Consider the following 26,891-nt stretch of genomic DNA (forward strand, 5'->3'; position numbering starts at 1 on the left):
TCCAACACAGTATGTTGTGGGACGCTGCCTCGAAACAATGATTTCCCATAGGATGTAATGAAAAAGAACCAAAAGGTTCCAACTGTTGACATTATATGTTGACATCGCGCTGTTACAAGCCACTGCAACGGCCCTGTTCACTGCATGCGTCTCCGCTCCACTGGAGTCCCTGAAAGGTCAAACTGCGCTTGCGCAGGGACTACCAACTTGCGCGATTAAAAAAATAAATTAAAAAAAAATTCTCTAAACTTTCGGAAACAAAACAAGCTCAATTTGGGGAAACATTTGCGTGGATGACACTTAATTGCATGTTTCATTTGAGTAGTGCTGTACATACAGTATTCATTTGAACTTTTAAGTAAATTGATAGAATCGTGACACCGCAGAGTAATATATAGTTGTACACGTTACAGTGCAAATTAACGGGGTAAAAATGTTTGTTATTTTTGTCTTGATGACAATGACACAAAGAGGGAAAACCAATCGCTTTTGGGGTCAGTGAATGAGATTATGTTTATGTTGTCACTTAACAGTGACGTAGAAGTTCCTTTGGACTTCCTTGCACTAATTAAGTGAGTCCCGACTGAACCGCACAAACCATAACTGATGGACTTATGAAACTTTTTGAGGACATAGGTTTGAATAACGCAACAGCGCTGTGTGCACACAGACAGCACGCACAATGTGGGAGCAAGACTGACAATGACATTGATGAAAACTTTAAATGAAAGAAAGGGCGAGTATCAAACACTACGTCCTAGTAATCATGTGAGTAACTCGCAAAAAAAATTATGTGCACCCCTGTGTGTAGGGATTTCACGGATGTATCACGGTGTGTCTGGATCCTCTGTTGGTGAAGGTTAGGGGCTGTGATAATCTCCTCCTCAAATTAAAAAATGTTGCTTTCCATTGAGTATTCTATGTGGCGCCTAGGAAATCTCTATGCATTTCTATGATTTAGCCTGCTCTTGAGTCTAGCTTTATATCATCGCTTTCGTGAGCTCTGGTGGTGGCTGGAGTAACTACACCTGCGATGAGTCAAGCTTCGATAAGATTCAGAAACACTTGGAATGTGCAGTTTAAACCTAGTTTTTAGTGAAAATATGGTTGTCAACTTCCTAGAAGTGACATTCATGTATTAAAAAAAACATGAACAACGAAAATATGAATTTTAACAGACCAGACTCCCTGTTTGCTCCCTGATATTTATTTCCTGTTCCATAAATGCAATCCAGTATTAATCAGAATACTGTGTACTAAGACTATTGAGCCTGCATGGAATATGTCACCGTGAAGATTTGTTTTTATTTTTTACTTCCCCTTAAACGTGTTTAGTATTTGGGATGGCAAATCCTTATCTGTTGAGTGAGTAACTAACAGCCTACTTCCTTGTATTTCTTTTCCTACAACTACTTTTTTTCCTTCATATTTTCAAACAGTTAGGAAGGAAACAGGTAACATACTACCTTTCGCAGGTCAATCGTGGTGCTACGACCAACATCTGGTTAGGGGGAAGAGACTAGAAAACGTCAGAAGCAATTTCCCAAGGACAGATGTGTTGAGGGTATACGGCCTAGGCCATTTTACTACTCTGACGCTAAGACTGTGCTGCTGACTGGTTGCTAATCATGTGTTTTTGGACTGAGGAAGAAACCGAACCACAAGCAGCAATAGATGCTGAAAGAACATAAACTGCCACTTAAACAGATTTAGATAGTCTTCACTTTCTGACAGTAGCTTATGTGAGAAGCATTAAAGGGTAAAAAGCCAGGCTTGAGAAGGACTTCAACACAATTTTTAGGCCCACATCATGGAAGTGGAAGGAGCATCTGTGATTACTGTATATGCAAACACTGCAAATCCCCACTAGAACCCACTGCTGGGGCGAGTCCAGAACAAGAACCTATTTGGCCAAGTTGAGCAATCGTTACCTTGCTGTCCTAGAATACCTAGCAGATGCAATTAATGGAAACACGATCGTGATAGCGGGTGAGCTTTCGACCAACTCGCATTTCTGCTTGTGGCCAATATGCGTACTGCATTGTCACTGAATAATACTGCTTATTGGTGCAACACACACTCTTCCAGTGAGTTTTTTTTTTTTAAATACAGTACTGAAAAAGAAAAAAAACGATGACACCATTGACTTTGACCACATTAGTATCAAACTGAAAAAAATCTGTGGTCCCCTTTGTGCAGCGTTTTTTACCTTGAGCCAAGGTACATACTTTACGTTCTCACAAACAAAACTGTCACGAAAAGTATAGACCTTAATGGTGTATCTTCTGCCATCTAGTGGAATGGCATTTATTTGTTTTGTCTATCACTATGTCACTAACATAGACCGTTGAACAAAGATACTATATATGTATATTATCAATAGTAAGTAAACAATTTTTGTATAAGTTCCTGTGGCATACCTGACGGAAATTCCTGATCTAAAGTGCACTACAATCTTTAAGAACAGTAAGCACACACTTTCTGATGTTTTCGCCATCATGTACGAGAAAAATCGGGTAAGATGTGGAAAATGTGTTGATGTTCTCTCTGTGTAAGCTTGGCTTTGAATCAGCTGCTGCATGACAACACTTCTCAAAATTCAGAGGTTTGTGTGACTTATGGAGCATATGTTTTTTTTGCTGACGTTAGAGGATCCACTGCATCATATTAAATGCCTTACTCCTGCACAAAATACTAAATGAAAAAAGAAGAGTTTGTCAAGTGCCCCATACAGTCCAGAAGCACATGGAGAGTGATATATAAACGGCGCGTTACTCCGGCTGATGACTCCTGGCCCCCTGTGTGGCTCTGTGGATCAGCATGCGTCCATTAATGATGCAGGCGTATGTGCGCGTTTGTGTGTCAATTAGTGGGTGGAAGGGATTAGCTGTCCCTGGGGATCCCTAATTAATGCCACACGCGCACACACACATACTTGCATGGATATTTTTCACTTTTTTTTTTTTTTTTAAAGAGGTGGGCAATATTTCATGGGGTGACATACAGGCCACTATGACAGGAAGTACTGCAGCGAATGAGACAGACCTTCATTGGCAGAATGTCACGGCCAAATTGTGTCTACTCTGCCCTCCCCCCTTTCGGGTACAAACACATACACAATGGCCATGACCACATGTAGACCTAGAGGCATGTGATGTATACAAATGCTTAACAGGTTAAATATGTGGGAACAGAATGCCACAGGAGCAGGCGAGTGAGTCTGCCCTTGGAGGCTCAAATCAAAAACAACAAAAAAGTTGGCATTTTGTGTTTAAAATAGAAGTACTGCATACAGACAAGCCAAGATGACGATAAAGAGTAAAAGTTGTGTTAATAACCTAACCAAGAGCTGCTTACCTCTTTGTAGTTCACCTTGGGCTCCAATCGCTTCCGCTTTCTGCCCTTCCCCTGATGACTGGGGAGAATCCATTTTGCAACCTGCAGGGAGGATGAGGCGGGTGGGTGGTGGAGGTAGGGGCAAAGAGGAGGGAAATGAGGGGCGTAATGAGGTGAAGAAAAACAGCAAAAAGTAGCGTTGAGTGAGCTATGAGAGCAGCGGGGGTGAAAAAAAAAGGGGGGGGGGGGCGCGGGAGACGGTGAATGCACAACATTTAACCTGTGCGTGATGTCGCTGGAGTGGAAAGTCACACTGGGATTTATTTGAGACAGTCGCTCAGTGAGCCACTAGCCTTGACTTAACATACAGTGCACAGTCTCAACCCCTCTCCCCTTCTCTCTCGCTCTCTTTTTGCCGACACACATTAATTCCAACCTCTCAGCGCTCCGTCATGCTCCATATATAACCCAGACAAACAGACGACTGAGACAAAAGAGTTAATAGTGAAAGTACAGCCCTGGAGCGCTCACCAAACTGAGCTGCATTACACAGCCAAAAAAGCTCTGTCTTGAATGTGCACTTTTTCACAGTGGCTTCAGTTGGGAGTCTTTTTCAATTATCTGACACAAATGTTGAAGTTGTGTGTGTGTGTGTGTGTGTGGTGGTGGTGGTGGTGGTGGGGGGGGGGGGTCATTTGGGAGCCACACATGCGCTTTCTGTGGAATGTGATAGGAGGCACACGGACTGAAAAGCAACAGATGCACAAGCGGCGGGCGCTCCACTAAAGGCTGGAGAACGGAAAGAAAACGAGAGGCGAAGATGAAAGATGCTGCCAGACATGGGGAAACACAAGACTGCATAACTGGTAATAGTGGCAGAGAGTGCCAGTGATCGGAAATACTTGAAAGTGAAAAACAAGGGGATAATAAAGACTTACCTCTTCCTTGACTTCCTTCACTAGTGTCGCCTCAGACCACACGGCGCTCCTTTCGTGCAGCCACTGGACGGCACAGGAAGAGAAGAAGAGCTGTGAGTGATCGGGACAGAGTGGAATGCTGTGCACAGAGAGTGAGAAACTGAGAGAGAGAGAGAGAGAGAGAGCAGAAAGGGGAGGGAGGAGAGGAGGGAGGTGGGAGTGCAATCGCCCGCTTCTTGGACGGAAACTCGCGACTTGACTCTTTGGAGGAGGAAGTGGATGAAAGGCGATATCTGACATCAGAAGGAATGATCGCATCAACCTACCCCCCCAACACACAAACCACGTACAAGCTAACCTTATTAAGGCTTTCAGCAGAACCCGGACCTCCACCAAGGCTTAAACCCACAAAAGTCAATGGCAGATCAATGTTGTTTTTTTTCTAAGAATTATATTAAATAAACAATAAGTTACACATATAAACTCGATGGGGATTGATGTTAGTTGACATTTTTCATTTTAAATTGAAATTGCAGCCAAACGCATAAAAATGGCAGATTTTCTTCCAGGAATACTTAACGTATATGAATCCTACTTAGATGCAATTTATCAACAAGTAAATTTTCTCATCAACATTTGGAATGTAAATACAAAAATAGATTTTAAACGTGAAAAATATTTTGGGTTTGTTTCTACGTGATCGTTTCAACATATTGAATGTCACTGTGATCAAGGGTGTCAAATATATTGACTACAGACTAAGAGTAAATACATGCCGACTTTATTCATGTCTTTTCTGTAGTTTTGTCTCAGTTCCAGAGTTGAGGAGGAGAGATTTTGCACCGTGTGGACCAAGTTAAAAGCAACGTTTCCTTTTTAGTACAACCTATTACTGCAGAAAATTCCATTCAAAAGCAGTCACCTGTGGGCAGAACTGTTGTTAAGAATACTGGGTTCCCACGAGGACCGATTTGACAACAGGAATATGTGTCAATGAGTGTGATCTATAGATACGCTTTTGGATTTTAATGACAGTAAAAGCTGTTTTTGGCTCCTTCATTCACTCCGTGACCGTCGTAAGGACAAGCGGTCAGGATGATGGCTGGATGGATGTTTCGTGGCCAGCGGCATTGAACCACAATCTTTAAGAGGGCGTGGCAGCCACATGGTAAGAAGCAGAGCTTATCAATGAGACGTTTTACTTTCTGGTTAGAAATGTCAGTACCATAAAACTCATATCCATTTAGAAATTGAAAATGTGCCAAATGTAAGTTATGTGCATATATTTTATAACAGAAAGTTTAAAAATATCATTTTTTTTTTATCAGCATTTTCTTTTCCATAAAATGGTGCTATATTACTGTAGTTACAAATAAAACGTTTCTGCTGTATTAGTATAGTTACTAACTACTTAAATATGGCATATTAGTGCTATATATGTGTGAATATATTTTATGAATGAATGAATTCATGAATAGCTATTTTTCACAGGTAATGATGTTAAATTTACATTTACAATGTTACAATTTACTAACCCTAACCCTAACCCTAAACCAGCAGTAAAATCAGTATACAAATTAATGTCAGGATTTTTGTACATGATTATTTTTGAATGGGTACAACATGCATTGCTTCTTATTATTTATTGTTTAATGAATATTGGGATTTTTTTTTTTTTTTTGGGGGGGGGGGGGGGGGGGGGCAAAATCCTACTCTGTCTATTTTTTTTTCTTTCTACCATTGACCAATTCCAGTGAGCAAAAGTTTAATGCTAAAGACCCATTAGTGCACTCATTTTCTTATCGCCAGTCCATGTTAGGTTTAGGACCTGGGTGAGCTAGAGCCCATCCTAGCAGTTTAGGTGGGAAGTAGTTTGAACATTGGACTTTTGCCATGTAATCGCAGCATGACGACCATTAAAGCGCATATTTTACTAATTGTGACAGGGAGTGTTACACACTAGGTGTGGGTGGGAGGCTACACAAAAGCTATTTTTTGGTCACAGTTTTGGTTCTGGTTGATACACGTTGAACTGTTTTTTCGTCTTTTACAGTCAGGCTGTCTGACATTTGACACAGCATTGTGAAAATCTGAGGGTAAAAAGTAGGTGAGAGTCTCAAAGCAAGAGAGGAAACCTTACTTGTTCTAACATGATTTTTATTTATTTGGCAAAGAGCATCATTCGTCAACAAACGCTAAAACCACATTTTTATTCACCCGCTAAACAGCAGTTGAGTCCTTCATAGCAGTATATCTATGAAGTAAACGTGGCTCTTAAGCTTTGAACCTTGAATTTGAGAATACAATTCGAACATTTGAGCTTTTTCAATGGAGTGAGGGCGCAGTGGATCCAATGCATGCACTACAAGTCAGGGGTGTCATTCTTGTCTCGAGCAGCTTTTCCTTTCGAAAGCCGTGATGAGTGTCAACGCAAATAAATGCATGAACACAAAATTGATGAATAACAACTTTTTACGTATGAGTGTACCGGACAGAACTTGCTTTCACTGAAATTTGAAACGGAGCACTCGTGACAAACTCACTGAAAACTAAGTCTCTGCGTGTGGCAGAGATTCTGAAAAACACCTACGTTTCCACAACTGCTCAGTCGTGATTCAGCCTGTAGTATCTCCATTGGCCACATACAAAGTTCAATACTATGAGTGCATGCCTCAGTGTGTATGACACAAAGCTACTCCAGCAGAAATAGCGTGGCAGGCAAAGATGGAGAGCGGCTCAGAGAGGAAGTTGTCAGAGTGGGCTGCGGAGAAGCCAGTGAGTGCTGAGGCAGTAAATTGGCATTGTGTAACGGGATACCGCACATAGCTCATTTTGCAACCTTGATCCCCGCTGCCATTCCACGAATAGCAAGGCTTTTGTCTACCTCTATGTGAGCGCCCACCCTCCACCCCCACCCCTGTCTGTGTAGTGTGGTCCTCCAGTCAATCAATAGTATCTGGATTTGCACCTCTCAGCCATCATCTCATTTTGCTCACCTCACTTTAACCCCATTTCATTAACTACGAAGCAACGACCGTTTGATGCCAGATCATAATGTGTTCAAAGCAAAATTCACATATGTATTTATATTACAAATATATTGCCTTGAAATATCTTGCTATTATGTTGACAGAATTCCATTCACTCATATCCACATGGCACTAGTTTTGAGATGGACTCCCACTTTTCACAATAATACCATCCATTCATCCACTCGATAGCCGCTTATCCTCACAAGGGTCGGCTTGCTGGTGCCTAGCCCAGCTGAGTTTGGGCAGGCCGAAATCACCGTGAGCTGGTTGGCAGCCAATCGCTGGGCACACAGAGACAAACAACTGTTCGCACTCACAATCGCACCTAAGGGCAACTTAAACTGTCCGGTACACTTGCCATGCATGTTTTTGTAGGGTGGGAGGGAACCGGAGAGAACCCGCGAGAGCTCGGGGAGAACATGCAAATTCCACACAGGAAGGATGGAGCCAGCTGGATTTGAACTTAGGTCCCTTAACTGTGAGGTGGATGTGCTAACCACTTCTCCACCGAGCCGCCCATATTACTTACTGTAATTTATACTCCACTCAACTTTAAATGCACAATTCCTGGGACTCCAGAGGAGCTGGCAGCTTTAACTCTCAGGACATAGAAAAACTACTGTATGTCATCTGGATGACATTTTTTTTTTCAAGTGAAAATGTGTAAAGCTAGGGTTAAGCGATAAGGCCCAAAACAAAATGTCATTTGTGTTAAGTCCAGTCTTGAAGATTACGATCATAATCAGTTTTAACGTGAGTATTAAACGCAAACATTTATCTAAAGAAAGGTTTGCTTAATCAAAAAAGCAAAAAAAAAACAATCAATCAAATCATGTCCAAAATGTTCAGAGAACAATAATAGCTTCTGTAAAAAAACAAAACAAAACAAAAAAAACCTGGTTCATAGCGTGTGCATATGTTGCTTAAGATCCACATTTAAGTAGTAACAACCATTGTACAATATTGCAAAAAGTCTCAACTTTATGATTTAGATCATTTTCAAATGTTACGTTTTAAAAAATACGTCTTAATCGAATTAATTCGATATATTGCCCAGGCCTCTTATGTTTTGATTGGTATTTGTTGTGTTTGGGTTGTTATTGGTTTTTTTCTTTTCTTTTCTGCTCTGAGCTTTTTATTCGAGTACTGGGTTTATGGTGGGGTCTTGAACATGTTTTTGAGTTTCTGTTCCCCTTGTATCAAGTGTCTTGTTAGTTTGATTGCGTCCACCTGTCCTCGTTAAACTGCTTCCCTTATGTGTGCCAGTCAGCTCCTTGGACCTACGGCGTTGTGCTCAAGTCTTCTTTGTTGGCTCGTCAGTTTTGAGTGTATTTAGTTTCCTGTTTTCTTTCAGTTCTTGTTGGGTCATTTTTGATGTTGACATGTCGTTGCTTCAATAGTCTGTTGTCTCAGTCGCTCTCACCTATTTTTTGTTGTTTCCGCGCCTGTTTCGGAGTTTTGAATTCTGTTTTTGAGTCTGTTACTTTGGTGGTTGACTCTGTTTATGTTTGCCCTTCCTCCGCAATATGAAATTATTAGAGCGCACTCTATTATTTGACCACACTCCGCCTTTCAACAGGGCCTCCCTGCATTATGGGTCCACTCCCTCCCTCTTCCATCATGTTCAAACGTGACAAGCATTAAATAAAGTTATTAGACAAAAAATTGGTTACATCAGACAGTCTAACTACTAGCAGCAAAAGATAAAAACACTAGTACGAAACGTCCAACGTTGGCTAATCGAGAAGCCCTTGTGAATCGTGGGCCACATCTTTATTTAAACAAAGTATCTCAGCCTACATGCATCGTCCCAAAGAGACCGCTTAGTCATCTGTTGATGTGTCCAAAATAAGCAGGAACTTGCCTTTCCATTTCTGTTCTCTAGCTGCAGGACAGCTAAATGTCATTGTTTAATATTTCCTGCCTTTCCTCAACTCAAGCCTCCGCTAAAAATCGCGTGGACGCAGATCAAGCAAGAGTCAGAATTTTTTTTCCAAGCATGTTTGTGTCTTGTGTACACAGCATATACAAGTGCATGCATTTGTAAAAGGTTTGCATCGATTGGGGCTGATCTGATTTGGCGATGACCGCCACATCAAACACAAGAAAAAAAGCCCTCGGCGGCGGTCCAATCGGGTATGACAAAACACAAGTCTGCCCCTTAGTCTGTGAGAAGCACCACCCCCAGTCTCTCAGAACCCAAAGGCTCCTGTTACATCATCTCCAAAACGAAGGCTCCCACCCAGACGGCAACACAAACATGCATACACTGCTGATTAAGCTCAGTCGTCATGAAGGGGAAAAAAAGCAAACTGAACGAGCACAGAGCGAGGATTGATTATGGGGACGACATATCCAAAAACAACGCCCACTGATGAATAATCACGCGCCATTTTTAAGTGTCCCCGCTAATGTTAGAGATGTGTTTCATTTGCAAAACCATCAGTCAAAACCCCAAATTTTTGTGATTCAGACCACAGGCGGTTTGATTTAGATGACCGTCCAATGGAAGCGTGTGTGACTTCATATGTTGTTGATGAATGGAGCCTCTCATTCCCATGTTGATTCACCGTCCGGGATGATTGATATGTGCAATATTGGCCACATGGTCGATGATGTCACAGCCCCCAGGAAACACAAAGTGGCCTTCAGATAGTTAATAAAAAGAAAGTAAACTAGAATTGCTGCACTGGATCGACTTAAAGATAAAAGAGGCTTAGTATTACGTTGAATAATAACGACATAAGACATTAAACACTTCATTTAGTGCAATCGAATGTGCTACAATATAGGCGCAGTTTTGAAAATTCCGCCTTGAGTACAATAAAGCTCACCAATAAACCCCAACAATATTAAACATTGTCAGATCAATGGGCTACCTATTGAAACGGAGCATTACTTCTTTTTTATTATTTATTTTTCCTAAGGTTATTTCCTATTTCTTTTTCTCTATTATTATTATTATTTCTACGTTTTGACTTATTTGACATATTTCTGACTGACTTTCGACATTGTTGACTTGCTTCTTCTACATTGGGCTTGTTTTTGTCGCTACCTCATGCCATTTTCTGATGACTTGTCAGATTATTGTCTTTTTCTGCTTTTTGAGAAAGTTTCTTCTGTTGTTTTTGCGAAAATTACAATGAGAATAATGCTTCCTGTTCAGTGCATAAAGGTCGATGTCGTTGGCCTTGGCATACATTTGCCATGTATTGCATTGTGATGTGTTTTGTCTCAAAATGGCAAGAAGCAACAACGTTGCCCATTTTGACATCCCACGTGCTGTTACATTACAAAACACATATTCTACCAAATACATATTGTTTATATTACCCATCAAAACTGGGAAGAGTTCAGCTGAAGAGTAAAAATCCATTTTAAGCACTTTTAGTTTCGTTAGTCTACTTTTAAACGATCCTTGGTACCTTGTTTTTCAACTTCTTGACACATTCTCACATTTGTCCTTTTTTCCACCGTTGGCACTTCAAAAACACAAGGTTGACTTGTTCTGTCTCATCTTCACAATTAAAATTAAACAAGGACCATTCCATAACTGGAGGATATTTTACATCTACCCATCACATTTGAAACAATCCACATACATAATCCTAATACATGCAGAAAGTAAAGATTCTTTGAAAATAGATTTAAAATGACCAAATATGAAATCTTTAAATCCTAATTAAAAACTTATTTGTACACTCAAGCATTTAGTTAATGAGTCTGTCTGACTGCAGCTTTCTTCTTCTTTCTTTCAGTTTGGAGAGGGGGCTAGATGACGAGAGACGAATTGAATGCTGTCATGGGGACCTGCACCGATCTACCGATACGGTTTTAAGATAGACCACCTCTGCAATTCCGCGGCACTTTCATTAGGATGGGCTCACCCGAGCGCTCAGCATTTAGTGCAACCTGTTGAGCCTGGAAGCGGACTCCTCCCATCTGCGATCCCTTCTGAAGGTTTCTTATTTTCCACAGATGGGGTTTTGAAGTTTCCCCTTCCACTTCTGGGAGCTTTATTCAAGGGATGCCGTTGTGTTTTTGTGATGGTCTGATTTCTTTTTCACCTGTGAAGCCCTTTGAGACTGTGGTGATTCTGCTCTATACAAATTAACTTGACTTAACACCACAAAATGCCATTTCCTCTTGTACTAGACCCCTTATGACCAAACTGAATTGCAAAAAAAAAAAAAAAAATATATATATATATATATATATATATATATATATATATATATATATATATATATATATATATATATATATATATAGTAAATTTTATTTCATTAGTCCCTTGTAACTGTGGGAAAATGTGCTTTAATAAACATAATAGTTCAAGTAATAGTTATTCAAAAAATGTGTCTCGCTCTACCTTGAGCAACTCTGTTATGAATATGACCCAGATAAGATTTTTTTCCCCTCATTTACAAAAGTAAGTTTGTTCTCTTGGTAAGCGGTAAGAGATAGCTAAACAGCTAGCTTTTTTTTTACGGAAAGCCAACATTCGTTTGAATTTATTCTTGAAATTATTCTTACTGATGAATATATAGCATGAAATCAGAAAAGGGGAAGGCTTGTTTTCCAAGAATAGAGATGCCCAAATGTCTTCCAATTTTAGAATGATGCACAAATACATTTTTTTCTTGTTGTTGCAATACAAATAGCAGGTGAACGTAAAAAAAATAAAAATAAATGAGGAAAATCCATACGCTGCTACCTATTCAATGGACACAGGCTGAGATTGTTGGCCTTGGAATGCATTTGCCAGGCATCGCAATAAATGCTTAATAAGACGCATGTGACTTAGTGCTTCTCATATAATTGGAAAGAGCGAAAACATAAGTGGAGTGATTCATGCAAGACAGAGAAACATTACATGTGCGGTGCAGATACTCGAGCAGCAATGATCCATTTAAAGGATGGGCGTACTAATACTAAAATGAACAATTACACAGGTAGAAAAGAAAACAGACAACCTCACCTTGGGAATTCCTGGTCGATCCAGCCAGTCGGCATAAATAGCGTCGAGGGTTAGGCCTGCTCTGGAAAACAATGAAGGAAGCCTTAGTACATCCCCTATTATTATCGAGGCAATGATTGTTACTGCCCAAAAGACTCCACAAAGTCAAGGCTCTGGGAGAATATTCTTAGGTTAACAGCAGATTTGGGGTCCATGCCAATACTTTAAACAAAACGTGGAGCACACCCACAGAAGCAAGCAGAGACAAAGGAGTTCATTTGAATGTATGTTGGGAGAGTAAACAGGAGACGCGTGCAGCCTAGAAAGCCACAGCACACACGCTGTGACCCACTGTTTAATAATCACAAACATGCACGCAAACATTCCACGAGTGTTTATAGTAAAAGTGCACACAAAGGATCATAGTAAATACAACATATTTCCATATCATTATTCATAGTCTGAGCTTTAGGGGAATTCCACACTTGGCTAGGCTGACTCATTAATGCGTGTCGGTGAAGCCGTGAAATATGTTATTTTGTAATTAAACGTTAATGTCAAAGCTTTGTTTAAAATAAACACACATAAAGTAAACATAGAACATTATTTCCTAACGTAAAAGTAAGAGACATTTCAAAACTTCTGTTTAATGTACAGATTCAAAGCCATCAATCTCCCATCTGATCAGATAAAGTCTCTTTACAATCAACACTATTACAAAGGCAGTTAATCCTTTTAACTAGATGTATTTTATTTTAGTAATTGTTCAATATTGAGCCCCTATGCTGAGAATTCAAATTTTGGTAGTTCTTAACCATGTTCCAATGTTAATTACTCACACTAAAACCTCCCAAATTTAATTTTATGTTGCACGTTAACCCACTGCTAAGGATCCCTGCTCGTTCCTGCGCTCTCAGCACCGGTCCCGCTGAGCAGATAATAAGGGACTTACGTTCTCGTGTCTCTCTGTGTAACATCACAGTGAGGATGAACACCCTTGTTCATTTGTGTGAACCCGTGTAGAGAACACACACCCGGATTATCCAAGGAGCCACGCCCACTTCTTTTCAATTTCTTTCCAGAGTTGGGGAGAAGCGATTTTGCGGCGAGTCAGCCAAGAATACAACATCATTTCACTTACAGAGTTTTACTGGAGAAAAAGTCAAAGTGGCAAACGTATGTGTTTGAGAGCACACGGCCGGACAATCAGAGTCTGTGATCATCATAATTTCACGGAGGACTGCTTTGCCAATACATGAGTGGATTTGCCGCATAATTACAAATGAAAGCTGGGACAAATCCCACAATCGCAACTGAAGGAGAGGCTATACCTGTAAGCTTCGCTGTATAGAAATGAACCATGGAAATTGGATGAATAGCACATTAATGATGTATATTGCTACTGGGTGGGGCGGGCATTTTTCTTCAGCTACTAACCTCTTAGTTTTGTGACGTGAAGTAGTATTTACTTCTATAGTACTTATGAGTTTCTTATGAGCACCTGGCTTGTAGAATGGTGTAGGAGGATCTTGGTATGTGCAGTATTTACTTACATTTTTCTAACAGCTTTTGAATTGCAGTTATTGTGCCAAAATAGCATTAGTGCAGCATTAACAGCACAGTATTATTTAGCATAGTATCAGCATACTATTGATTGCAACATTTTTTTTTTCTGCCAAGCGAGGGGCACGCAACACACACACACACACACACACAAATGTCTAAGAGAAGATTGGCTCCGCGCTGGTGCTCTCCTTTCCCAATCCACTGTAAACTGCACAACAACCCCAACCCCCATTGTGAAACGATTTTACGCGTTCGGTGTGGCTAAAAACGTCTCCTATTCGGAAATCACATACAGTATATCTACTCAAATTTGAGTGCTTTGTTTCTTACATTTCTGTGAAGAACAAAAGACATCCGTACACGCTTTCTTGGTGCTCCAACTGGCAAAATTTACCTAATTGTTGTTTAGCAGTGAAACTTTTTCACTTGTACACCGTTAACCAGCCCTTGTGAGCAGCGCATGATACAATCTTGTCACCCACTGTGGGCATACAACTAGTTATTTAAGACTGTTCAACAAATGTTCTTGCTTTAGGCTCAGTGTGTGTTGTATGTCTGTGTGTGTGTTGGGGTGGGGGGGTAGGTTGGCAGAGATCAAGCACAGTTCCATCATCTCTGACGCCAGCAGCGGCCGTGGTGTCTCGTAATTGCAGGCTATAGGTTAGCTTAACTAGCAGCTGAGTGTTCTTTGAAGTTTTTTTTAACCGAGTGCATGCTAGAGGCGAAAGAAAAAAAATACTACAGGAAATGCAATCCTTTAACACTTTTCATCGATAAGTAAAAGCTTATCTACACAGACATTACATATTTCAACCTAGATCCCTGTGAGTATGAAGGTACAGTTGGTTCCACCTCCAAACACATTGCATTGAATTAATGGAAATTTAGTATAAATGGATACAAATAGAAATCACTAATGTAAAACAGTTACAAAAACCATTCTTGCTGCTACACAGACATAAGGAAGCATGTCCGCCTGATCTCCTCTCTCAAAAATTCTTCAAAAAGGGAATATATCATATTTAAAAAAAACTGTAGGTTTGAGTCGCTATCTAGTCATAGTAAGGAGGAACACTTTTTTAAAAATGATCTAACCGACAATCCCTGCAGTATGGATTAATTTAATTTCAATGAATGTTATTGGATTTATTTTACGTGAATGCTTTAGGTTTCAGTGGTTCGGCCAAAATAAAGTCCATTGAACCATGAATAAATGACTTATTAAAAAAGTTACTGTCACCTTAGTAAACACTTTAACTTGCAGTCTTTTAAGCATTCACTATGACAACAATACACGTTTCTACCAAACAAGTGTAGCTTTAACATATGTCAGTAGGTAATAAATTAGCTTACAACAAACATGCAAACAAATCTGTGGCTTTATCACTTCAACTGCTCATTGATCAAGATAAATAAACCAATAGGGGCACCTTTTTTGGAGCACTAAATGTCAATTTACAGCATAAAAAAGAATAAATGTTACACAAATGCTAGTGACAACAAAAACAAATGATTCTCCCAAACTGCAGCATTTACAAATTGAAACGTGCATTTACTATGTATAATTGATTCAAATTCAATTAGTTGTTCAATTCTAATTCTAGGAAGAATCGAAATTGCCCGAAGGTGTGGATGGGAGTGGTTGTGAAGCGACCAGTCCCGGGTGTACCCTGCCTTTTCGCCAAAGGTTCCAGCTCACCAGTGTCCTTAATAAGTATAAACAGTAGGGGAAATGGATGAATCCAAATTATTCTTCACGAGAGCAGCCAGTTGTTTTCATGTTGGACATAAACAGCAATCACCTCTGTTAATCACTTGATCATGTAGATTGACTGACTGCATTCTCAGTAGTAATCAGTGACTTATTTTAATGTGTGCGGTTTCCCCCACACTCCTTATTTTTTATGTTTGGATGGTTTAGCGCCGTGTACCGCAGGGAACGTCTCGAACATGAATGCAACGAGTGCCCACTCACATCCCCGATGTGTCTCTTCTAGTGGGCTGTTTACTGGAAGAGGCAGACCCAAATATTGACCATCCCCAACTTCCTCTGTTTAATTCAATCAATCTCTCTTCGTCAGGCAGGCACATGGGAGCGACAGACAAAAAACAACAAGGCTGAAAGCGGACAGAATGGTGCTGGAGGCCGCAGAGGCGAGCGCCGCGAGCAGACAGATGCAAGTAAGCGGGGCCTGACGCGGAAGGGAGAGACGGGCAGTGGGAGAGGTTAATGAGGCAATCATGAGAAATAGAGAATTGAGTGATTAAGCCAGCGCCGGAGAGGAGGCTGAAAATTAGAGAGGTGGAGAGCGGGGAGGAGCGCTTGTCCTTTTACACTTCAGTTAATACTGGAGTGGATGAGACTTGTGCTTACAAGGATTGATGTTGGGGCCCAGCCTTCACCGAGCGGAATCGATGAGAATCAAGGCCAAATCCGGCCAGACTCTCCTGACACCAAGTCTGGCGCCAAATCATAACATGTTAAGTTACTCAAGACAAACTGCACCCCAAAACATGAGCTATACTACTGACACCAAGTCTGGCGCCAAATCATAACATGTTAAGTTACTCAAGACAAACTGTACCCCAAAACATGAGCTATACTAAAACACAAGCATTTAAATAATGCTCAGTTAGGACTAACGCTGCCAGAGAGCCAAACGCGCAAATGGGTCATTCCTTTATTGGATCATCAAAAATACCATTCTGCCAGCTATTTTACTGATCATCAAACAGGAACACATTTTCCATTCACTCAAATGCTTGTCCTCAGTCTAACCCAGAGACAGGGTACACCCTGGACTGGTCATCAGCCAACTACGGGAACATGTAGGCAAAATAATAAGAGAAGCTAAGAAATTGGATAGATGAATATCCACATCCATGGAAATTTAGTCTTCAATTTGCCTCACATACATATTTTCGGAGAGTGCAGACCACAAGGGTCAATGTGCCGCAGGTTTGTAATCATATGTATATATCGATTTTATGATGATATGCTATATTTTAGCCTATTTGGAGTCTGGGGAAATACCATGTTCCCATTTTGGGATGGAAAAAGTTTGGGAAATAGCCAATGTAGAATTGTGACCCGATGTAGCCGATGAGGACATCGAGTATTTTGGTAAAGTCGGAACACTGCCAACAAATACTTAAGCCTAGCCCGGATACATAAAGCCTTGTGTCTCTGAGTCAATTATTCATGAAACTAAGCATTCCCCATAAGCACTTGATGCGGAGTACATACCTCGCAAGGTCAGGAAAGGTAGATAACAGCATTTGCAGGAAATCCTGTCAAACAATGATCGATAGAAATGGATGCATTAGGGGAGTTGTGTAAGCGCGTGTGTAAGACCTTGGTTAGGTGTTTGATGCCAAATTGTTTAGATTAGGGCCATTACTTTGTGAGAAGACAACAGCAGCCAGGTGGAATGCATCACACAGGCATTCACACAGGTGCGGTTGCTCAGACATCAGTAGAATAAACATACGGCACTAAGCTGATGTACTGTATGGTCATCAATTTGGGGGGGGGGGGGGGGGGGGGATATAGAGTAACACAGTGGCAGTCGAGCTTTGAGCACATCAGCATCCAATTAATTTATGGAAATAACACTGCGCCTGGGAGGACAGGTCACATTAAACGGTTGAAATCGGAGCTGAGATTTGATTAACAGGCGCGGAGGAAGCTGCGAGCCACCATGGAGATTCCCAATTAACGCCACGGAGTGGAAATTAGGTCCTTAAACTGGAGGCTCACCTGAGATAGAATAAGTTGCCCGTGGTATTTCTTCACAAATATTCTGAAGAAGTGAATAAATTGTTGCTCTCCAACTTTACTGGCCAAAAACATGAGGAGGAAGTAGCCCTACAAGGGATGGGAGAAGCAGATAACATATTTATTAATTGTGTATGCATTGGGATGATTCTCACAGTCTTCAAACATAGCTGGAAAGGTAGTGGTCAGGGTTGTTTATCTACTGGACTGCACATATGAGAGGAGTGTAATTGGAGAGGTTTCTATTGGGGACTGCATATATGAGAGGAGTGGAATAGGACAGGTATCTATTGGGGAGACGTTTCAATTTGGTCAACTAGATTTTTTAAGTAACGTATATCAAATATGCTGCTGCATATTCCATATTGGTACAAGTGAAAATTCTGGTCAAAACAAAATGGAAAGAAAAAGGCATCTATTATAGGAATGACATTTTCTGAGATTATACCATAAAAAATATTGACAAAACTAAACTGATCATAAGTGCTACTGGGATGAACCCTCTTATGAAACTACATGGTGTGATAAGAAAACAGAGCTATATTTTCCTCAATGTACAATTCCAGCTTGATGCTGTCATTTTTGGTGATCCGTCTTCATTCAACTACTTTTCCAAAATGTGTCCTATTTTCCAATGAACTCACCTTGAGGTAGTGGACTTGCAGGAAGGATTTTTCTGGGTTTAGGGCATGTTTTACAGTGGAGGAGCCAGACTCGCTGGCCTGGCCTGTTTTCTCCAGGTTGGGTCTGCAGAAAAACCAATAGAGCAAAACAAAACAATATACTTCACAATGAATGAAACACAACGACACAGTCAAGACTCATTCCAGACTTGTGTGTGTAAGTGTGTGTGTGTAAAAGCGTAAAAATACAATGTCAGCAGCATTAAATTCAAGAACTCAGCTTGTCTTTTCAGTGGTTAACACCTTGCTGCCATGCTTTGCCCGAAGCAGCCTGAAAATTCATAAAAGCACAATATATGGAGTTTATATGACCTCATAGCAAAGTGCTGCTTTCATTTTACTGCCTGTGAGTCACCACAGGAATATGTGACTCCGTGAGCACGCACAGAAGCCGGTGCCGGACTTCCCTGTTATAGAGATACAAATCATTCCTTAGACCCCGTAAAAAACATAAACAAACACCCACAAACCCGATAAATCCCAGGCAAACAGGTGAGTGACGTGAGACGCTGTGCAATGATAGTTCCAGTTAGCCTGTATCGATCTGGCTGAGCAGATTAACTCAGTGTGCCAATAGGAAGGCCTTGAAGGATGGCCCCGCTGACAAATCGATGCGGCAGGCGCCTGGCCCACTAATCAATACACCCCCTCATCACCAGATACCACTTTTCCACCTCATGACAGGGATGTCAAATAAACACACAGGCAGACCAGAAATCCAAAAACATGTGTCTAAAGTCACATGGTTGCTGCACAGGAAGCCTGAAGTCAATGGATTGGCCATCTGGAGGTAGTATATTGATTTTCTAATTTGGAAATTCAATTCTAATTCAATTAAACATTATTAAAGGAACACCAACTATATATTACAGTATTTAATAGGTGTTTGCATAGATGTGTTTGTAAATTAATTTGCAGAGGTGGGCATCTTTTTTTTTTTTGCTGGTCCGACAGTTGTCAATCCTCAATGCCTCGCCAGTCCTTCCGTCATTGTCGGTCCGCCATTTTTTCAAGCCAGATCAAATAGTAATGAGTAGACCGGGTTATGAGTTACGGCCGTTTAAAAAATATGCGTCATTTTCTGTCTGCGACGACAGGTCTGTCTCATCTGGATTTTTATATTTATACAAGTCAACAAATGTTTGCATGGTATTGTGCCTCAATTGAAAATGTGTGGATGAACACTTTTTTGTCTTCTTCTACTACTTCTTCTGTGTCCTTAAACGGCAAACTACTGAAGTATACTAGTCGGCTAATGCTTGCATGCTAATGAGCTACAATCAAAACCGTGAGGATAAACACTTATCTGATGAAATTTTGAAAAGGTTTTCAGGAGCAAAATTCATGACTTAATACATGTAAATGTATACATTTATACATGTGGACAAACTGTTTTACCGGAATACTTTTACTGAGACCTACTGGGATCTACTGGGAATCGACATTTTGGAAATTTAGGAGACTGGAAAGGTGAGTTCCATTAAAGTGCTTGGCGTTATTCAAATATCAAAATTTTTGGTTTTCTAACGTGTACTGTATATGTCATCATGCATGGACAATTAATTGATACATAAATCATATGATACATACATAAATCCCTCAGCTTGTTCTAATTAGCAACTGTATGGTATTTGTTTGTGTTAGTGTATTGATTGAAGTTTACGCCACAGGAGACCGGCGGGCTTCTTACTCTGGAAGTATTGAACTATGATTAGTCATTTCCCACATAAACTGCACAGTCCACCATTTAGAAAGTCCATATTATAGACAATGTAAGGAAGCAACACCACAAACAAAGAGGCAAAACAGCTGGCTTGTTTGACTGTCTGCAAAGGAAGGCATCGGACCGTTTTTTTGAAGCGCTCCCGTCACTCGTCGATCCGTCTGCAAAACAGGTGTCTGTCAGTGACGGGCCGGCCGTCAGTGCTGATGGACTGCCCATCTCTGTGAATTTGAGGCATACAAAAAAAAAAAAAAAATCCAAAAACAGGCCCTATCATAAAAAGTCAACTTTTTTGAGCTTTAAACCGTGTTACAAAGTTGGGGCGCATGCTACACCGGTAGCTCCTCTGGTTGCTGGGGTGTATGTTGCTCCAGTAAAAATTTTGCCAATAAAAACTAATTTCAGAGCGTACATGCCACATACTAATTAGTACAGTAATTAATTGCTACTCACTTGACATAAACAATGCACGCGTGGCTAATTAATATGGTAATTTATTCACGTGTAGCTAATTAATAAATGCAAACTTGAACTGTTTTATGATTAATGGTAATGTTAATATTTTATGATTAATAAAGATGTACTTTGTATTTTCTGCAGTATTGAAATTAATAATAAATGTGAAGTTTTGGTTTTAAAGTTATATATATGTATACCATGATTTTATTGAGACTAAATTGTCCTACATGTGGCTTGCAAGCTTGAACGAGTTTGAACCTCCTGCTCTGTACGGTGCTGTGGTTCTACCTTCAACAGGAAAAACATTTTCCCGATCATCCCTATCCCTATTTGGAGTGACGTTTGTTAATATCTGTTGTTGTTTTTTGATCACATCTTGTAAATGCAATTTGAACCTTGGACTTAATTTGTTCTTTTTACCGTGCAATTTTTGGCACGTTTCAGTCGGGACCCATAGTTTTTAAGTATCGCGAGTAGCCGGGGCCCAAGTTTTTAGAGGTAAAATGAGTCGCCGGTGGATGGAACTCTAGTTATGAACTGGGTTCCCACAGGGACAGATTTGATAGGAAGAACATGTGTCAGTGAATGCGATCAGTAGACTCTGTTTTGCATTGTAATGTCAGTAAAACACCTGCTTTAGGCGCCGTTCACTCAGCAACCCTTGTGAGGAGGAGCGCGCAACTTGCAGAATGCGTCAAGCATAAACCAAACTGCCGTTGTTTTTGCAAGATTTGCTCGCTTGTTATTTCTTAAACTTAATGAAGTCTAAACCTTGCATTTGCCCCCTGGTGGTAGGATGACTGAAAATGCTTGATTTGACATTACGTAGCCAGCTTTTTAAATGTTAACATCGCCGAGGATCATCTTAATTAATCGTGGCAGCCAATACATGATCGCGATTACAATTTGATTAATTGTGCAGCCCGACTAAGGAGGAAAATATATTTCGACAGATAACATGACACCATTCAAAAATCACATGATTGACAAAATTTACATTTGCATTATGTGCACTGGCCACCTTAACCTTTAATTGCCTCCCTTTTTATTCAATTGTCAGCCCTGGACCTTGAACAGAAAGGTTAAGTCACATGAAGTCAATTAAGTCTGAGTGTGAGCAGAGGACGTGTGGGAGAAACGGAGAATGGGAGAAAGATAGGAATGTTTGGTTTTCTCAGTGGACTGAGAGGAAGTCATCAGCTTCCTGGAATTTCTAAATTTGACCGGACAACTCTTGCGAGGGACTTTCATCATGCATCTGAGGGCGTTCTACTCTGTGTATGCATTTGCGTCTGTCATATAAATGACACCGAGTGACCTGATTTGGGTTTAAGAAAAAAAAAAAAAAATCTCTGTGATGCTGAAGCAGTGAACATATGCACAAAGAAGGAAAATGAAGTTGAAAGAATTTGCATGATATTTAAATTATTTATCATAGGTTTTCCTTGCTGGCTGTCCACTCCCATACCAGTCGTGTCGACATGTCTGCTACTGCTGATAAGGTGAAACAGATCTTTTTTGCAGGCAGCAGGATATGCGCTATCCCTGGGAAATCATACAGCAAGTGTGAGTGGAATTTATGTGGAAAGTGAGTGTCAGGCAAGGGATTACAGAGCCAAAGAGCAACAGAGGAATGGGACAAATACAATGACAAAAGCTGTATTTCTGCAAGATATGCGCAGCAAACACATCAGCGGTGTAGTGCAGCAAGGGAGAAAAAAAAAAACATTTATCCATCACTGGCGTCTTACACAAAGGAACTCCGCCCTTGCCACTGTCCAGACCTGGCATATACGGACGTGTAAATCCCTGTTTCTCTTTGTCGAAGATGATTTAGTGCAGCTTTAAGAGGAATCACTGCTTGCTGCCTCGGAGAATCACACAATAGGCTCGTGTATTTCAGAATAAATGCTTCTCTTATCTGCCTGGTAGGCCATATGTGCAAGAGGGCGGGTGTGTGTCGATTTTGGGTGTGTGTGGAGCCACGCGTACATCTATTTACCTGGGTGTGTCTGAGATTGAGCGGCGAGGGGAAAGCGCGGGAGAAAATCAGGAGCTATTACTGACAGAACTTAATGTCAAAGGGACAGACACGCACACGCACACACACACCCAGACACACACGTGCACACAGGAGAGGTTTATAGCACCGCTAGCCGTATCCTGACAAATTACACTGGGTTGACTGTGGAAACCGGATAAGGTAGAGCAGTGCTCCCAGCAGCCCGGTAAATCAGCAGGGAGAATGGTGTCTGGCCCAGGCCACCCTAAATATAACTCATCTGAAAGGCACTGATAAACACTGGCCACTGGCCGCCCGCTGCCGGACGGGCGGCTGTCAATTGTGACCCACTGAACTTGGACAGCAAAACCTGACATTTAGCCTTTGTGAGTGTAGACCTGCTTGTGGATCTCACTGTGCTTCCCATTCTGAGGCCCTGGCGGCATTCTGTTTAATCTTTCCTCAACGCATTGTGATAGCCGCGGTGTGTATTTGTGTCCTGTTGCCACGCAGTTGTGAAGTGGACAGTGAATGGGAAAACCGTGCCAGAGGCAAAATCAATGGGCAACATGTTGCCTCTTCAACCTTCTTGTGACCCTTGTGTTCCATTCATGCCTAAGGCTTGGAGATGTAGGTAAACCATTTATCACACAATCAGCCGTGATGTATACAAGCTAAAGGACTATGCATGAGCAAATTGCTGATTTGTTTTTTTTGGTTCTGTTTATTCAAGCCTGTCAGCTGCAAAGAAATCTAATCCGTATCCTGCTAATCGCATGTGTCGTAGGGGGAGACACTGCTCCAAGTTGAATCCTTCTCTCATTCGGTCGCATGGCAAAACTCCTCAACTGGCAAAGCAAACCCATTCATCCATTTCCTACAGCGTTTGTCCTCAGTAAGGTAGCAGGTGAGCTGGAGCCTATCCTACCAGCGAACGCTCAATCCTAATCTGTCGGGACTTTCATGTACAGAGAACCCAAGTGTAATACCATTAGAATTCCTGCACAATTGTGTTGAATTTATAGCCTCTTTGACAGAGACCCGGCGTTTATACATTTTCGCCTTTCACACAGACTCCAGCAAAGGTGAGCTATTTCACACAGCAACACGTCATCCCGCAATCCGATGATGTCAGCGTCATAGAAAAGATGGTGAATGGCATCATTGCTTTGAATACAATGGGGATGGAAAAGTGAATGTGAAGTGTTGAACTTCACACCTGTGTCCAGCCATTTGCTTTTACCACAAGTAACCCCTTTTACATGTCTGACACTACCTCCCAAAAATAGAACGCTTTGTCCCCAACATTTATTGACACATAAAAAGTCATACAAATCTTAACTTTAACAGGCAGGGTAAAAGGGTGTGATATCACTTGTACTTTTCAATGAAACACAGCTCAGCGGAGGGTAAAATTGACTACTTACACGTTTTCATTATGCTCTGACTGCATAATTTTGAAAAGTGACACATTTGAATTGAATGCCAAGCAGGAATATAATAAAATCAATAAGAGGCTGACATGTTATTGCACAGTGTATAGCTTATCCTAATTTCAAAAACATAATATGCTGTAAGAGTTCATTAAAGTTGTGGGGTACAATATTTCCACCTTGAAAGAGTTAACCATTGACAGATGTTTTCCAGGTGTGTGGGTCATGATGTCTCACTAACAAATATTGTGGCGTGTGTGTGCATACGTGTGTGCCCTCATGTGGCCCGCACTAAACCTTTCCAAAGAACATTTCACCTGGAAAACATAGTATACTCTTAAGCCTCACCTGCCACACCTGCAGCTCTGGAATGCTTTTAGTACATTCACTTACCGGTCGGTTTGTCTCCAGACAAAGGCTGACCTCGAAAATGAAGGGCACAAGAATGTGTCAGGGCTACAGTACGTGTAGCTTCTCACATCGCATTTCGATGCAAACAAAGTTTTTTGCAAGTAACGAAGCAATTCACCCAAACAAGAAAGCATTTTTTGCAGTGCATACAAAAAAGGCCACTGATTCGGAATTGTCAACAAACACAGGTAAAATTTAGGACAATACTATGCTGCGACCAGCATATGCTCTTGATTCGGTGTCAGCTATGGTATTCTAAAGATACAAGACGACACCATCTATGGAAAGCTGGGCTGCCCAGGCTACAGCACAACCCCTTTGGGCAGCTTTATTCTCCTCTGTATGACAGTAGCATGGCTTATATAATGTCCTCAAAATTTGGGGGCTGTACAAAGGTGGAATTGTATTGTTCATCCACCAAGTTATCAGTAAGAGTTCATCATTCATTCATGTAAAATGGCCTGAGAAGTTCCAAGGCATGAGACACACCTGAGTATTTGAAGCTCCTGTCCTGAATTCTGCAACTCGTCAGACAGTCTTCTCCACCTCAGCAATGCCTTTAAGTTGGACTGTTCTGCTGCTTCCGACAGAGAAAGCTGCATGGTGAAGTGTGAATGACAGCCAATGAGATTCAGTTGCTTCAGTTGAATGATGCCAAAGTGATAAACAATTTAGGATCCCACTTAAATGTACAGACCTCGTTATTGGATGATATGATTTTTACTGGGAGTTTTGCAGTATTTATTTCAACCGATGGACTGCATGACATGAATGGAATCACGTGCAATAATTGCATTGCAAGAGATGTCGCAAGACTTCCGGTCAGAAGAATCAATGGATTACATTTCCTGACTTTTCTTTGGATTTTAGCAACAACAACTTTGTGGATGCTGCCACACGGGATGTCCGCTTTTCAGCCTCAGCCTTCCTCACGGGACCACACTTAAGCAAGCACAAATGCTTTTTCTTTAACATTGTAATGACACATTCAAAATAAAGGACCATCCAGGAGTTTTTAAAAAAAACATGGGAATGTTAATTGTTATCCAAGTCAAGGTAGAGTGGTTTGTTTTGACATTATACAATACGTTTCTTCTTAAACTCACATGAAAAGTGTAGAAAAAAAAAAGACAGATGATGCAATTTCAATAATCAATAATCACATTTGCCTTGCTTTATTGGCTGATGTTTTTTTTTTTTTTTACATATTTATATCAACACACACTCGAGCTGTCACGAATATTTGACAATATCGTCATTGATTATGTTCATATGTATTAACATGAGTAAATACTGCAAATAAGGAATTCATGCTCTGGAAAACGTTTCTAGAATTCTATGTATATAAAATGAACACTAATCACACTAGTGCTACCCAAAGGTCAAATGTTGCCGTTCAAAACAGTCATACAACATATGATTCGAGGAACCAATCAATTACATCGTCGCCCTGAAAATTCCGACCTTACAGTTAATCACCAATATTACATCAAATGGTTAATATCGGCCCATCAAGCTGAGTGGATCGGCGTAAAGTTGGAAGAAATATCTCCGATTATACAAATTTACAAATGCCCTGCCAAGAAAATGTAAGGGCTATTGTATAATCAATATCCAAACGGGCAGCCAGCGCAACTGTGGGGGATTGTGCGCAAGTATTCACTCCTTTACTCTAACAAGCGTGTTGACTTTAAAACTGGACCGTGATCATGTCTCTGGTACTTTATTAACTTGTCACAATTTGTTGTTTTTGGCAAGCGTAAAAAAAAAAAAAAAAATGCTTGACATTACTCTGAGAAGCCATAAATAAGATGCTAAGTCTGGATCTAGTTGGACCACACATATGCAGACTTTACCCCGCCTTGACCCCTGCAGTTGAATCCATCAGGGAATACACTGAGTATATTGTCTTCAGCTGCTAATGTTTTGATCATGTGACTATGAGGCTTTTTGAACCTAGAGCAATGGTTGTTTGCATGAGAACACAGAAGATAATGGGAACCTCCTGTTCTTAAATTTACCACCTGCCTTTTTAGCCAGGCAGCATCTTGAAGAAAATCCATGGCAGTAGCAATGGAGGACAATGGACAGATATGATATTATTTCTCACTCTACTCAAGACAACACCAGTACAGTATAGAAATGTAACTGTGATATCATACGGTCTTTTTGAAATGCAGGTTTTATTAAGTTACATGAAATATCTACAGTTTTAAATTGGATAAACCAACCCCTACTAGCTGAAAACTCTTCACTTTCACTTTCTTCCCCAATTTCTTTTTCCAATGCTTCAAACAACCTTTTAGCCTTTTCCTGTATCGCCATTAAGCTCATCGGAATATGCCGTTGATTTTGACCTTCCAACCAAAGCACTAATAATCTTTCCATTTCAATAATGAAACCACTATGCTGCTTGGTTATCACTGTTGCTTTCATCGGAGCAGATCCTTTTACATCATACGTTCAACAATGCATTTTTTTATCCTCAAGAATAGTAGCCACGGTCAAAAGACTAAGGCCAAACGATCAGCCGATGTTAGTAGGCTTTTCGCCATTTGTAGACCGCTTAGTAATATCTAATTTCATTTCCA

General features: G+C 40.7%; 1 protein-coding gene and 1 long non-coding RNA gene across 6 annotated transcripts in view; one reads left to right on the forward strand and one right to left on the reverse strand.

Moving 5' to 3' along the window:
• The window catches only part of LOC148429668 (uncharacterized), a 5,792-nt gene extending 374 nt beyond the window's left edge, over positions 1–5,418 (forward strand). The window contains exons 2-4 of the long non-coding RNA XR_015865932.1: positions 4,070–4,202; positions 4,299–4,366; positions 5,289–5,418. This is a non-coding gene — a long non-coding RNA (uncharacterized LOC148429668). The remainder of the gene's footprint in view (positions 1–4,069; positions 4,203–4,298; positions 4,367–5,288) is intronic.
• Positions 1–26,891, reverse strand: part of aopep (aminopeptidase O (putative)) — an 88,924-nt gene that overhangs the window by 30,846 nt on the left and 31,187 nt on the right. For 3 of the 5 annotated variants that reach the window (XR_015865924.1, XM_088417540.1, XM_088417528.1), the window contains 7 exons: positions 24,790–24,896; positions 18,234–18,336; positions 17,572–17,679; positions 17,059–17,102; positions 12,267–12,327; positions 4,275–4,337; positions 3,358–3,438 (listed from right to left, as the gene is read on the reverse strand). Coding sequence is in view for 3 of the 5 variants with exons in the window: in XM_088417540.1 (XP_088273666.1) it covers positions 3,358–3,438; positions 4,275–4,337; positions 12,267–12,327; positions 17,059–17,102; positions 17,572–17,679; positions 18,234–18,336; positions 24,790–24,896 (567 nt within the window). In the remaining 2 variants the exon portion in view is untranslated. Of the gene's footprint in view, positions 1–3,357; positions 3,545–3,591; positions 4,167–4,274; positions 4,338–12,266; positions 12,328–17,058; positions 17,103–17,571; positions 17,680–18,233; positions 18,337–24,789; positions 24,897–26,891 lie in introns of those variants that run through there. The other 2 variants (XR_015865926.1, XM_088417552.1) reach the window with 2 other exon arrangements.

Source organism: Hippichthys cyanospilos, chromosome 1 (genome assembly GCF_059441005.1).
Source record: "Hippichthys cyanospilos isolate Australia breed blue-spotted pipefish chromosome 1, RoL_Hcya_1.0, whole genome shotgun sequence".
In the NCBI taxonomy this organism is placed as follows: Eukaryota; Metazoa; Chordata; class Actinopteri; order Syngnathiformes; family Syngnathidae; genus Hippichthys; species Hippichthys cyanospilos.